This window comes from Phymastichus coffea, unplaced genomic scaffold, assembly GCF_024137745.1.
Source record: "Phymastichus coffea isolate CEN01 unplaced genomic scaffold, Cenicafe_Pcof_1.1 PCOF00104, whole genome shotgun sequence".
NCBI classification, from domain to species: Eukaryota; Metazoa; Arthropoda; class Insecta; order Hymenoptera; family Eulophidae; genus Phymastichus; species Phymastichus coffea.
Genome location: NW_026706915.1, coordinates 560,404 through 575,677, shown reverse-complemented (window position 1 = coordinate 575,677; position 15,274 = coordinate 560,404). Strand labels below are relative to the sequence as shown.

Sequence of the window (15,274 nt, the reverse complement as noted above, 5' to 3'; positions counted from 1 at the left end):
CGGTGATTCACATAGTCCTTAAACCAATCCGGGGATAGTCTGCCTTTCTCTTCGTTTGCTAATCGAACCGCTTCCTACGCCGTGCTCTCCCTCCGTGTTGTAATTACATAACGGAAAGGCCCTCTCTCTCTCTCTCTCTCTCTCTCTCTATCGTGAACTCAATGCTCCAAAAATCCAGGCGTGATTTTTCGCTTCCTCGACAATGCTACTTGGGTGGTGTGTGTGCGCTTCGCGATTGTGGGTCGCGAGGTGTCTGTCGAACACGCAAAGCTTAATTAATAATAAATTTCCAGGGAAAACAATGTACAAGTCGTGACTGCTGTGTATACTTTTGCGAGTGGTGCGCTTCGTTAGGTGTGTGTATGTGTGTATGTGTATTGGAACGAATGTAAGTTGTATCGCCAGATTATTATTTGATTACGGCGAGAGCGGCGTCGCTTCTCTCTTTCTTCCCTTCGACGTCTCTCGCAAACGATATATTAATTTCTTTTTCGCTTCTACGTCGCTCGCACACACAGCAGTGAAAGTTGATCGGTATTTATGGCTAGACCGCTTATGACCTAGTCATGCATGTCAACTTACTCTGCGACTAGCGGTTCATTTTTTTTCCTTTTTCTTTTTTGTTTCGGTCGGTCCGTCGTGCACGATCATTAATAACCACACGCCGCGCGAGAGAAAACGATGATCCTTTTCTCATCTCTGTTATCAGCGATTCACGTCGGGGCCATCTCGCGTGCGCGCCGAGCACGCACGCACGCACGCGCGCACGCACACACACACACACACACGCGCGCGCGCGCGTGTCGAGACGTCCACGTGGTGCGCTCGTTATAACAGCAAACTGCCAGGGCACGGCACATCTTCCGTCTCCGTCTGCTCCCGCCCGCGCACTCACGTACACACACAGAGAGCCCACGGCCGCGGCGGCGGGCGCTCGCGTGTATCGTGGTGTTGGTGAGTGCGGGAGAGTCGCAAGTCACCTCCGTTCACCTCTCGAGAATCGCCGCCGCCGCAGTACAGTCAAGCACTGCGCGTCGACGCCAGTCCGCCGTGAACCACGAGCACACGCGGACGGGGCCGCCACTCTTTCTCTCTCTCTCTCTCTCTCTCTCTCTCTCTCTCTCTCTCTCCCCCATTCTCGGTCTCTATTGCAACCATATATTCTTAGGATTCGCTCATACGATTTTGGACGAGTGCTCATATTTTTCCCTGTGTCTCCTTCCCAAATCAGTGTTGTTATTGTTGCTGTTCGCCGAGTGAACAAAACTTCTATCGAAGCGATGGATGGTACTATGATAGTTGTGTTTCATGGTGACTAGTGCGCGGACGTTGTTGATGTTATTTTTTTTTTCTTTTTTTTTTCTTTTGCAAAGTGTGTGGTTTTCTTTTTTATGAAAGTGACGGCCCAGCGGCGCCGAGACTTTGTCGCCAGGTGAGAGACTTTCGGTGGGTGGTATTGTTTTTCAGCTGTTTCCGTTTGGCGCGACTGAAAAGGCGCGAGTTACGTAAAAGTAATAATTTCTTTTTTCACTCTCTTGCCGGTATGAATATTCATCCGCGGGGAGCAGCGTGGTGGCGGCCTACGCGATCGTGCATCCGCGCGAAACGTCGCCAACATAATGCTTTTGTCTTCGATGCGAGCGACAATAAAAATCTCATCAAATGAGCAGTGTTTATTTGCGCAAATTGCCGCCAAATTATAAAGTATGACGGCCACGTCTGGCGCGATATGTAAGTGGTGTCGATTACTAAGACTGCCAATTTCCACCGCAATAATATGTGTAATTTTCAAACGTTCGCGCGCGGACGCTAAGCGCGCGACAATGCGCCGAGCGTTTAGGCTTTTTTGAAAACCGATCGTTTTTCTATCCCGGGCCGCGACCGACGATGACAGCAGTTCTGTGTCCGTGCGAATCGGCTTCGATGTAGGCGCATAAATTCGCATCTGTGCGCTCATTTTCGTTGTTGCTGTCTGTCATTACTCGGAGTTTTTACTTTGGTAATGAAATCGACGCGAATAACGATCGTCCGATCACCAGACTACTTTGTTGTTCAAATTTTCATTCTGGCGCCGCTCGTTGAATCTTTCGACGAAAATTCACCCAAGTCACTCGACTCAAAGAAAATCATAAGCGTGCCAAAGCGGTAAAAAAAGAACGACTTATCTTGCGTCAATAGATTTTTGAGCGTGTGCACACTCTTCGTTATCTCTCGCCGCAAAGCACATCAGTAAAGGCAGTGAAAGAGAGCCGAACATCAAAATTCAATTAACTTATCATTTCGCAAATCGCGCGGAACAAATGTTTCGAAGAACAAAAAAAAATACATCCGCAGGTAGGTGGACCCGCGTATAATCGGTGGAAATGGACTGATGGTGCACGGCGAAATCGGTAATGAGCTGTAAAGGCTCGCGGCGTTTCTTCTCTCTCTCTCTCTCTCTCTTGTGCGCGCGCACACGGACTTATAAGCCTATTATGCGCGTGAGTCATTGACGTTGTGGATGTTATGCCGATTTTTCAGTGAGCGACATTGTCCGCGGTGGGCCGAGAGAGGCTCGCGCGCATATGTGGGAAATTTAAAATCCAAGCAAAAAAGAGAATGGAGAGTTTAATTAGGGGCGCTTTTGCCTCACGATCTGCCTCTCCTCGCTGTCTCGCACACGACACTCGGTTTATCTCTCCTGAAAATGGGCGCTCATTTCGCCGGTTGCCCGCGAGGGCTGCTTGCGCGCGACCTCGCTCGACGCGCGCACAGCTGCATTTGTTTTTGTTTTTGTTTTTTTTTTTTTTTGTTTTGTTTCGGCTCGCGCGATTGTTCTACATAACTCGTGCGTGCACGCGCGGAGGCTTTTTCATCCGCAGCCGATTATGTCACTCGACGAATGCACCATTAGACTTCCCCCTCCTGCCCCCTTTTTTTTCTCGCGCGCGCCACGTGAAAAAAAGCGTAAGGTTGTTCGAACAATCGCTCCAGATAGTGCGCGACAATGCAGTCGCTGCAGAAAAAGCAAAATGAAAAGCTCGATCGAGAAGAAACGCGGAGCGCGTGGTCAAGGCGCGCTTGAACAAACAGTTTCAGAGAGAAGAAAAAAAAAGCAAAGTCGACGGCGCGAGCGAAACATTTGAGCGACGCATTGACGCGAAGGACATGGAATCCTAGAGTAGAGTAGAGAGAGAGAGAGAGAGAGAGAGAGAGAGAGAGAGAGAGAGAGAGAGGTGAGAGGAAAGCCGTAAAATGCTGGAGACACCCGTTTACTCGCACCTCTTTCAGTCTGTCTTTGGCGTATATTATGTACAACGCTCGTCCAGCGCATCGATAGACACGCGCGAGTCGCGGAGGTCTCAATCGCGCAATAATAATCGCCGTACGGACGACGATGGCTGACGCCAGATCGAGCCACGATACAGTCTGCGTGCGTGAGTGTGTGTGTGTGTGCGCGCGCGCACGCATGTACGTGTGCGCAATGAGCGAGCGAGAACTTTTCGCGGAGAATGCGTCGGCGTATTGGGTATCGGCTTACATCCCGAGTGCGCGCGTCAAAAATGCTATTACGAGGAAAACTATACTCTACAGGGGAAAGTGTCGGCTGCGCGAGCTTTTGTGTTGACGGAAATCCTGGCCTTGTCGTCTCGTTGGCTGAGCCTACGATTATGAGATCGATCGGGATACAAGTATTCGTCTCTCGTTTAAGGATGATCAATCAATTGCTACATACATCATGTTAGATAAGAACAATAAGAAATTTCATTAAATTTCACCAATGGTTTTCCCTTGGCTAAAATGCGCTAAGCGATATAAAAGAATAGTCGACGAGAGAAAGAGAGAAAGAGAGGGAGAGAGAATGAGAGAGAGAAAATGTTAAAGCTTTCAATGGGGAAAGAAAACTGATTTTGTAATAATTTTACGATGCCTTTGCTCTCTCTCTCCCTCTCTCGTATGTGCGCGCGAGTGTCTATGTATGCGCTCGCGCTAAAGCGACATAAGCCTGAGCGCGCTTGCGGATTTTATCGAGCGCCTTCATCGCGGGTTATTGATCTTACCCTCTCTCTTTCTCTCGAGCGTCAGGATCTTGCAATGATTTATTTGCTTATTAATAGATCGAAGCTTATAATACGATAAACCTGCGCGATAAGAAAATGAACGAAGAAGAAAAAAAATAACAGATACTGTAACTATGCTCCGGAGTGATTTATTCCAATTTTGCGATTTCGCGCGATGCAAGAGGCTGAAACGTCGACACTATCCGCGGGCGTGCGTGTGGTTTTATCGCCTAACGTTGACACATTGGTCTTGACAGCTTTTGCAAAGCTATGCGCTGCCTTGATTTACACAAGATACACGTGGCCGCGTGTGGCGCGAGAGAGATACATTTTTTGACGACCGTCGAGAGCGTCGATCGTCGCACTTTTCCATCGTGCTTTCCCGAGCGGCAGTAGCCGCGCGACGCACGACCATTCACACCAAAACTCCACGACTCCATCGGGGATGAAGGTCCGCGTAGCGTCTGCGCGACCACGTTGCCGAGTCTCTCGCGACTTATACGCTAACCCACATTCGACACGCTCACCGCGTCGCGAGCTTGCGAAATATACGCGACGCTGCGATCGCAAACTGGCCTGATCAACCGGCTACTCGCAGCCGTCTCATGGAAAATCGTCGAGTATTATCTGATTCCAATCGCTAGCAATAAAAAACTAAATGGAAGTGCTAGCGTCGACGGCGAGCACGCGAAGCTTTCGCCGGACACCTCTATACGTCGCCTCGCCAAATAGCCATCGCAGCGAAGAAAGTCGTCACGAGAAACGTGGCGCGGAGCTCAATCGCGATCGATATTCGTAAACGTACTCGCGCGCGAGAGCAAAGTGCAGCAGCAATAGTCGAGGCGAAAGCGCCTTCCTCGCCTGGCAGATTTGCGCGGCCCGATGAAAGGGACCTCCCCCCCTCCCCCTTTTCACTCTCACTCTTGGAGCGATTTTGTCGCCTCGTTTTGTCGATTTCGTACGTATAGGCGAAAATAGCCGAGATGCGAATCTCTGCTGGCGATTTATTTATCGCGCGGTATTCTGTGAGAATGCCAAATGCAAATTCTATATCTCCTTAAGAGCCCGTGCGTTTGCGGAATTTTCGATTCGCTCGCGCCGCGGTTTTGCCGCGGAGACTTATATGTTATTTATGAGGCGCGCACAAGTCAGCCGACGCTCGATGGCGTTGCAAATATCAAACGCGCTCCTCTATAAGACGATAACGATTTTCAATGGACGAGAAAGACCGTCCAGACATTTGCGTTTCTTGCGCGGCTTGTTAAATCTCAGTGTCGCAATCCTGATCGGTGCACGCACTTTTTTCGTTTTCTTTACTTTTTTTTTTTTTTTTGAACAGCACGGATAAGTATACGCGAGAGTTGAATAAAGCTTTTGTGTAATCGCTCGACAGCGCGATCTAATACTTGACAATAACGACGTAGTTTAGCTCGCAACGTGACGGTAGCTCGACAAGATTGTCGCGAACGATCTATCGTGTAACCGAAAACTTCTATAAATGCATTCGTAAAAAGAAAGAAAAGACAAAATACACACCGCCATGCCCATCTCATTACAATATCAGATTAGCCGACAGTTGAAACGTGCATCGACGTGCGTAAAGGTTTGCTGCGCACGGCACTCCACTCGTGAGCACGGAAAAGAAAACAGAAAAAAGCTAACTTTTTCTCTCTCTCTCTCTCTGTCTAGTCACACGCATATTCATTAATGCGCGATGTGTGCTCCTGTGGAAAAGGAGTGTGCGTCTATGGAGAGGGAGTTTTCGACGGAACTGTTTTTTCGATAACCAGCTTGGACGAAAGTTTGACGTTCGATGACGCGAATCAGACGGAGCTGCCGAATACGAGGGCTCCTATATAAGCGGATCGTAAATTGGACTCGCAAGCAAAAAGCGATGTTTTGTAGGCCGCGCGCAGACTAATTCCTACACTTCATAAAAATTACGTAAGAATAATCGAGCGAACGGGCAGATGCGGCGTTACCGCGGGTGTGCGCACTTCGGTTGCATAAGCTGCACGCGGTGCACCTATCCGCGTCGATTAGAATCTGTGGCAGCGCGCCCATCGGAAATATTAATCCAGCAGACGAGCGCGCTGAACGACATTCATCGATTGGAGCGAGAGAAAATTGCCACTGAACGGGACTTAAATGCGCCAAAACGCGGTAGGTCGTCCCGATAAGTAACTTGCGCCGGAGGTTTACCGGTAGATTAAGACATAGCAATTGCATTAAGTGCGGATTTAATGAAATCCAGAGTCGCGAGGAAAGCAAACGAAAAGCCCGGGGGCGTTAGATTTGCGGTGGACTTTTTGTCGACGACGAGCGTTGCGTGAGTATCGACTCCTTAATAGAATCCTATATAGGTGATAAATTGCTATTTGTAATTACTCGAGCGCGCGCGGGACAATCTTAATGGCCGATTTGATAAACATTTACCACTAATTTCTAGCCGGAATCATTCTCACGTGGACTGCGAGAGAGTCGGTGTTATATATCGGGTTTGTTGCAAGATCCCTCGTTCATTCGTTGAAGCTTTTACATTCGATTAATGCACTATTCGTATATTGTAATGTAAGTATGTATTGTAACGACAAATATTTGACGAACGAAAGTAGCCATTTTAGATTTTGATAAACGTACGGAGCAAGCAACAAAGCGTGAAAGCGATTTCACGTACAGTAGCCGTCTGCGGACAATGCAGTGTCAAACTAAAGATGAAAAAGCGCGCGGATCAATTTATAATAAGTTTATTCCTCGCGACTGGGGCTTCCGCGTGCATCTTATCGCCTTCGAAGATCTTCGGAAACGAAAAATGCCTAAACTTTCCATCGTCGGCTTTTCCTCAATCTTCCCTCGCGATCGTACATTTGCGCGCGCGCGGCCCCGGCAACATCTCGGCAGCGAGATTTCATAAGGCTTCCTGCAGGCCCGCGTTTGCTTTTATCGGGCCAGCTGTGTATAAACGATTACGGTGAGTGATTAACACCCTATCGACGAATGTATGCGGCGTTTTGACGTTCGCGCGCCCATATAGGAGCCCGATGCAGGCTGACCGATCTCGTGCGACCATAAATCTCAGGCGCGCGTTTCAGCCAGATCCAGCCGCGATAGCACACGCGAAAATGATAAATCGCCTGTATCGCGAAATTTGACGATCGTTGGACCGTTTCTATCTCTTTCTCGCTCGCGTTCGCAGATGAAGAGGAGCGAGATAGCGGCCAATTGGACACCGAGAGCGGCCCATTAAAAGCGTGCGCCGTGCGTGAATCCGATGCTGTGCAGCACGCACTTCTTCGGACGCGCTCGCGTCCCCGACACGTGCTCGCTTATGCACGACTATCGCCATTCCGGATCTCCGGATGATTTTATTGATGCGCGATGCTTCCTCTTCTTTTTCCGACCGTTTGCTCGGCGATAATTAAACGCGCACGTAGCAAATACACTGAGAGCGGAGGCAAATGGTATGGCTGTGTGTGCACGTGTGCATGTGATCTCGCGAGGCTCTGCGATATGCCGTGCGCGCACGTAATAGCCTGATAATGCTGTAACAGGCCTTTTCGCTCGCGCGCGGATATCATTTTATTAAGTGCTGCGTCGAAATTGTATGCATTAAAGTAGATAAGATCCGGAGTGTATTTGGTGAGAATCGTGATTCTTGCGGTTAAACTCATGATTTTCTTTGATGGATTTCATACCTTCGTTCGTCAAAAGGCTTATCGTGTGCTGTCCAACTGATTTCTTTTTATATCTCGGGATGATAATTTCTTTCTCTAATGATTGTTTTCTGTTTTAGTTGAATGTCGTTTGTGTCAAATTGAATCATTTCGAACGCCATGTTTTCGTGAAAAATTGAGAAAACTTGGTGTCATCTTTGTTGCTTTTATATGTTCATTCAAACATTGCTGCATTCGCTTTATTTAATGTACGCTCTGACTTTTTGATTTGGTTAAAGAATCTGTTGCAAAGGATTGCGAATCGAGAGATGTCAAAAAATGTAATCTGTTATTATAATTACGGAAAGGAATAGTAAACTTATTGTAATAATTGTATTTGTTGCCACCCAAGAAACATTTAAAAGAAGTAAAAGTTGAAATTTATCGTCAAATAATTTTCGTAACTGCAACGTGATTATGAAAATATCTTGTGTAAAATAGTCGTGAGCGACGGTATTTGATTATAGATCAGAAAAGTGCCGAGCAATAGGACAAATGATTCGGTTGCTTCGTGGTTTGAAAAATCTTTCCGAATTGCAGGTAAGGAAGCCGCTCGACCCACATTGATCCAGTGAAAAGCCAGAGCGCGAGGTGTCGATCGGCAGATCAGCGAGGCGCGAGGGAACGCCGGCCGTCGTCCGGGCCGCGCGCTTGCGAGCGCCAATGCCGTGTAGCCGTGAGGCTGGCAGCAGCTCAGCCGGCGGCTGCTGCAGCTTGGCGGCTCGTACGAGCGATGGATGGGTTTGCCCCCATCGTCAGCATCGTCATCGCCATCAACGACGGCTAAGCTCGCCACCGCAGTAGCAACAGCAGCAGCGACCACAAGCAGAAGAGCGAGCGACCGAAGAAAGTCAAATATATGGATGCCCATGGCTGGAACCTGGCCGAGATGTGCCAGCGTTACCATCACGGCAGCCCGACCAGCGGCCAACCCGCGGCCTCGTCCCCGCACAGGGAGCAACAGCAGGCAGCCGGGCAAACGCCTCAGCCGCCGCCCACGTCGCATATCGACCAACCAAGCCCGTCTTACTCGCATTACACGTGAGTTTGCTTTCGCTCGCGCATACCTTCATCTTAATTATCCCCTCATTGGACAAGCTGATGGGAGGCCGAGCTTTGGGCAAGTTTACGGCTGTCAATTTAAAGATTTCTCGATTGCCGAGAAGCAATGGCGCAGTCGAGGAATCTTAATTGAAAGAGGATAAGAGGACAACAATGAGCGCGTACGGCCGCGCGCACAAAGCGAAGTCGTCCCGACGCCAGCGGCCGGCCGCGCGGCTGAGAGAGAGAGAAAGAGAGAGAGAGAGAGCGAGCGCGCGCCGCCGTGTATCCTGAAAATCGTGGGACGCTCGCGCGGAATCGGGATTTGTCGTCGACGCGCCAGGCGATTCAAGGCGCGGGGCTCCCGTTTCATCGGCGCTCTCTGCTGCCCCGAGCGCCGAGCGGAATAGGCGACGGCGTGTTTTACGCGGCTTTTCCGCCTGATAAATCCTCTCGCGCAGTGTTTACGGCCAATTTAGCGACGGCGGCGCGCCGCCGATCCGATCTTACAAATGGACTCGGTACTGTCGAGCAAATCAGCGCGCCGCGTCACGCGGACACAGCAGGAGCGGCCAATTGATGGGCAGCCGGGCGCTGAGTTATATTGCGCCTATTCCGCGCGGTTCGCTGCGGCCGTCCGAAGGCTCGTAAAATTATTTCTTCATTCGCGGACGCACGCGCCTATCTGTGTAGCGCACTGTGCCTCGCGTATATCTGCTGCCTCGGGATTGAGTTATATCAGCTGATGCCTTTAAATTTGTTTTCGATTCCTTCTGCTTCAGAGTCATAACATCGAAATGCAGTAAGCCATAACTGCGATCTATAACTGACAATTTTCTGAATCACTTTCTTGGCTCGACGTTTCGCTATCCAACTGATAGCCTCTTCGGGAGCTGCATGTGTTCTCATTATCGGTATTACAATACATATGAATTCTTCAAAGTCAATCGAGTAAAATTGAGATAGTAATGCATTGTAATACAATGCTGCTAGTCCACTCGTACTTATTATTCATTCCCAAAGAAACAACAGGCATTAAGGACAAAATATAAATATGAATTTCGGTTCCATCCGAATTTATTCAAAGATCATTCAAAGTTCAGCTAAATCTTGAACCCGCAACTCTACGTGCGTTATTCCAAGTAAAAGCGGCAAATTAAAAATTTTCAGCGACCACACAACTCTCACGAGTGAAAAGGTAATAGCGCAAAATCATCCAGTTGTGATAAAACCGCGTGGCAAATAACTATAAGAATTACCGCATGAGCAAACACACGCAACGAGCGCCCGCGCTATAAAAGAAGAGGGAGAAGAAGAAAAAGCCACGTATAATGGTGTAATTGAAAAATCATACAGGCGCGAAGTGCGTCTTGGCTCGCACACTCGTGCATTAACGAAATAACAGTATTTCGGCTGAAGAGCGAACAATAATGGAACAACAAAAAATCACCTTTCCTCTCCCGTCGAAATCAATGAGTGAAATCTGGCGCCCCTCGGCGTCGCCTCGGCTAAAGTAAACATCGCGTGCACGCCAATTGGCGTACACGAGGCGATAATCCACGCGATCGGGATGCGCTTTCACGTGCGCAGCTTTATCCGCGGAAATCACCCGACGTGCATTAATGAGCGTTAGGCCGAGAGATATGCGTGTGTATTATTAGCGGGGCTTCGAAAAACTTGGGCGCGCGCGCGCGCGAGAAAGAGAGATCGAAAATTATCCCCGGCGAAGGCGCTGTGGGCGTGGTCACGGGGAACGTCCTTTAACCTGCGCCTTCTTCGCATAAACACTTGGATTATTTGCTTTGGGTGTGTGTCGCTCGCCTTTTTTCTTATGCGTAGTCTCGAGATTTTCGTCTCAATATTTGAGCACGCATATTTCATGAATCACAGTCTAGTTTGCATGTAACGAATGTGTCTATTCATAATCCGATTGTTTTATTTTACGATACGACTGTATCCGCATCGTTTCACATTTAGCTTTATTTTCAATACAATCTTCAAAGTTATAAGTTTCCTTTACTGTAGTGTCAAAATTCTTCGAATCAAGCTATTACCATCAACATTGTTTTCACCTTACAGTACTCGGCAAATGCTTTCATTTTCTTTTTTCTGAATCTCACACTCTTATTTATAGGTCCTAGAAAGTCCCTCTAAACGTACACCTTATTTTTTTTAAGAAAAATTGCTTTGCCACGCATTTCTGAACGTTAGAACGAACGAAAATCGTTTTTGAACGAGTCATTTTCTTTCAGTGAATCAGTATTTCAGATTAGGATTCTTCGAATTAGTTAATTTTACCATTATTATGGGAATTTACAAAATTGAATTTTCTTACAGTAAAGTAAAATGAACTATTTCGACAAATCCTTCATTTAATCTCCTGTATTCATTTAATGGAAAAGTGTTGCAAACCAAATTTTTCAAAATAGTAAGATGTTATGGTTAAGAGGACTTTCTAGGGACCTTAATAATTGAGAGCTTGGGTCTTAAAAAATATAACCAAAATTTAACCAATTAAAAGCGGTTGCCGAGTACTACGACGTGAAAAATATTTCATAATGATGACTTTATAAGAAGGATTTTTATACTACGCTAAAGAAAACTTATAATTTTCACTTTTTATTACCAGCTGGCCCCCTTAAGGTATTAAATAACTTAAACGATCATTTGGGATTGTAAGTAAAATAAAATAAATTTTCTCGAACGTTTCGACTGACTTCATCAATCTTCTTTAAGCTCTATGTAAATATTATCAAGTATTGTTACATAAAATTGGCATTATCAATAATTAATTCTTATCTAGAGTCAATTTTATCATGAAAGTGTCTGAAAAGGATTATAATCAAAAACGTAATGCCACATTGTATTCTTGCAGAAGAACTCAGTTAAACGTTTTTAAAAAGAAATTCTCAAATCAGCGATTGCAACAGACAAATTCTTCATTATTCAACACACGTGCAATGCAATATAATATCGTATTTGTTTAACTTGTTTCATACGCTTTTTCATACGAAAATCACGATTCATATCGTCTAGATAGAAACGATTTATCATAATGGCTCGCTGCGAGTGTAAAAAAATATCACGAATACATAATTACAAGCAACGCCTATAATGTCACGTTACATTAATCTTGTTAACTAGTTTACACTTTGTTAATCATGGCTATTAGCCGCGTCTTGATGTGATTTTAGATCTGCATATGTGCTTTTCTTTGATAACTTGAGCGTGAAAACATATAAGTATATAGCGGAGCTCTTTTTTCATACATCACCTTGCAAGCAAATCTTTTTTTTTTTCGAACAAAGTTACTGTTAGTTGGCCAGCGATGTTTCCTAAAGTGTTAAATTTGCCGAAGCATAAAGGATGGGTAAAAAATGAAAGCACGCACGTATTTCACGATTAACGCTTGGTGGCCTTGTGAATTTTGTATGTACGAAACGAGGCGCGAAACGCGACGATATCTGTCGCACGATGGAAACTGTAAAAACCGAAGCGTCCAAATATGGAAAATAAAACGTATGCAGAATATCATATGAGTAAATAGGATGCATAATTCAACGTTGTGAAAATCTGCATGGATTTCACGCGTCGACTGCTCGCTGTTCGCCGAAAAAAAGCAAAGAAAAAAAGAAGCGTATTACACCAGCGAGGTAGCAACATCGAACAGAGCGCACGCACATAAGCCATCGCGAGACAGCGGCGTCGGCGTCGGTCACGCTTGGCTCCGCTCGCTCAGGGCCGAAAACCGAGGGCGAGTCGTGTGTAAATCCTCTCGTGCGCCCGTAACTCACATTTTTCGGGCGCCTCGCGGACGGAATTTCCGAAAAAAAGAACGGACCGAAATCGCGTGCGCGTCATTAGGGACAATCGCCTTGATCGTGCGAATCGCGCGCGACGCCAAAGTCGCGCCATTTTGTACGTACGCGTAGTAGATGCAGTAGCCGTGGCGACAGTTGTCTATTGAGTGTCGTCGAGATCGCAGCCGCGTGCCGTGCGCAAGGCGACTGGCACGCTCGAGACGCGATCGCGCTTCGCGGTGCCGCAATCAGGGCAAATGCGATAATTGCGCCGGACGCTGATTTTCTCCGTTCGATTTTTGGGAATTTGCGAGCGACGGTCGTTCCTTCGGACCAGACGTCATCGTCGCAACGATCGCTGAATATCATGCGACGGCTAGACTGTACGCATTAATACGTAGCTCGCTGTTGGTCCTTCGAAAGCTCACGGCGATTCCGCGTATGAACGTTGCCTTTCGGTCGGGCGACGATCGTAAACAATATCGCACGCGCCTGCCGCGAAAAGCGCGGCGGCACCGGAAGTCGTGTCGAACATCTTTGGCGAGTCACGATTTTCGTGACTCAAATGATTGATGAGCAGGCAGAATTGGCTGCCGCTTCTGCGAAAACGCCGCGCTCGCGCACCTCTGGGGGCTGCAATGATTTATCGGTCATACGTGCGCGGGTGTAGGTCGCAGCTTTTCAGCGCCAGCCACACACACAACGCAAACTTGAGGCCGGCGAGGCTATTGTTTCAGATTTTCAGATTATCTCGCGGAGGACATCGATAATACCCGAGTTCGTTCTTTCCTTTTGGTTTTGTTCTTCGGTTGCCGAGACCATTATTTCGCCGAAGAGTATAAATACGAGTGAAAAGAGGGCCATCGCGCTGACCCTCTGAAGGCCGGCTTGTATAATTTACTTGCTCTCTTCAACGCTCGCTGCTTGCGCTCTTGTTTTTCGACTGTCTCTCTCTCTCTCTTTCTCGCCGCATTCAAAATAACCCAGTGCGCAGCTGGAAATCGCGCTAAATACGACGAGCGCGCCTTTCACGCACAATTTATCCCTCAATTAGCCGATAATCAGCAATATCAATCTCGGCGTGTAGCAACAGCGCAAGCGCGCGAGCGCGCCCTCAGACAATGGTCACTAATAAGGAATAATAACAAATCACGAAGAAATATGATCGTTGGTGAGCGAGCAAAGGAGCGACACGCGACTTTCTATATTCTAATAAAGTGTTGCCAACCGCGGGTGCAGCCGCAATTTACGAGCTGCCCTGCTCTCCCTGCCACCCTTTTCTGCTGATTGTTTCAACTTAACGGGCATATTTCCGAGATTCCAGGAGAGCCGCGTCGCCGCAAAGAAACGTGCGCGAGAGAAACAATGACAGTGATTTATTGGGTAGCGAGCCGAATTGAGCCCACGACCATGCGAGAGAAAGACAATGGCGCCTCGACGAGACTCGCACGTCAATTTTTAAGCGGCACGTATTAATCGACGCGCGAGTGCGAGAGGGGGGAGGGGGGAGGGGGCAAGCCGGAAACACTTGTCGAGTCCAGAAATATATATTATAAAGCGTCTTTCTCACGATTCGCCGTTTTGTTTTTTTTTTTTTTTTTTTTTTTTTTTTTTCAGAAATCAAACGTACATAATTACGGCGTTCCGCAGTAATTATCCCTCCGCGCGTTCGCCGCGCGCCTGGTGGAAGCTTCCGATCGAATGAATAAACAATCGTTAACGTGGCTTCGAAAAATTCCAATGGCAATTGCCGCGCGCGCATTAGGCATTCCTTATGTTGCAGTGGCGCGATTATCGAGCTGAAAATCGCTGAAATTTAAAACCGTACCAGTCGTTCGCCGAACGGAAGTGACGTCCGATGCTTTTCCGTCAGCCTCATTTATGCTTTCTTACTTAATGGTGGCCCCTTCTTCCTACTTCTTCTTCTTTAAACCAATTTCGTTCCAACTCGTAGCCCTTCTCCTTCGCTCTTCCTCCTTCGAGTATATTCGCGCGATGCTCCTGATGATTTTTTATGGGTCGCGCTTCTTGCTTTGATTCTCTCTGGTCTTTCTAATCTGTACGGTGAAAATGCCGTTTTTTCTACGCGAGCAGTTGTGGATTGCCAACAAAAATATATTACATTGTATTTTGGCGTTAAGAAAAGGGCGGTATTCATTTTTCATTTCATCGAGCGTCAATTTCAATTTTTCGCCAACGAGCAGTCTTTGTCAAGTGCACGTATAATTTATTCATTTATTTGCATCAAATCGGAAATCAACATTTTTTTAGACTCTCAAGTAAATTTCCATAAATGAATCCTCATCCGCGATTAATAATAAATTTCGAAACCAGCCAACCAAAAGAAACCAGACAAACAAACCAGCAATTTCACCTTGAAAAAAAAATTAAAGCGATGTTAATCACAGAAATTAAAATATTATAATCTACCTCTTCGATCTCCACCACCAGAAAACAAAAATTTATATATCGTCACAGTCCAAAAACTTGAAAAATCTAGCAAGCTTATCTTCACCAACATACTTTCTTTCCTCGAAGTCAACCTACCGAAAAGCAGAGCCGTGTGCGTGGATCTCGTACATGTAAATTCAGCATTGGGAAGAAGAAGAAGAAGAAGAAGAAGAAGAAGAAGAAGAAGGCTCATCGAAGCGTCGCGCGCGTTAGTAGTGCAAAGGTGAAT

At 47.0% G+C, this 15,274-nt stretch overlaps 1 protein-coding gene across 1 annotated transcript in view; it reads left to right on the top strand.

Annotated features, from left to right (window-relative positions):
• The first annotated feature begins 1,065 nt into the window (after window positions 1-1,065).
• Window positions 1,066-15,274, top strand: part of LOC131670201 (putative transcription factor SOX-15) — a 42,979-nt gene continuing 28,770 nt past the window's right edge. The window contains exons 1-2 of the mRNA XM_058945605.1: window positions 1,066-1,432; window positions 8,294-8,794. Of these exons, the coding sequence (XP_058801588.1) occupies window positions 8,613-8,794 (182 nt within the window). The 5' untranslated portion in view covers window positions 1,066-1,432; window positions 8,294-8,612. The remainder of the gene's footprint in view (window positions 1,433-8,293; window positions 8,795-15,274) is intronic.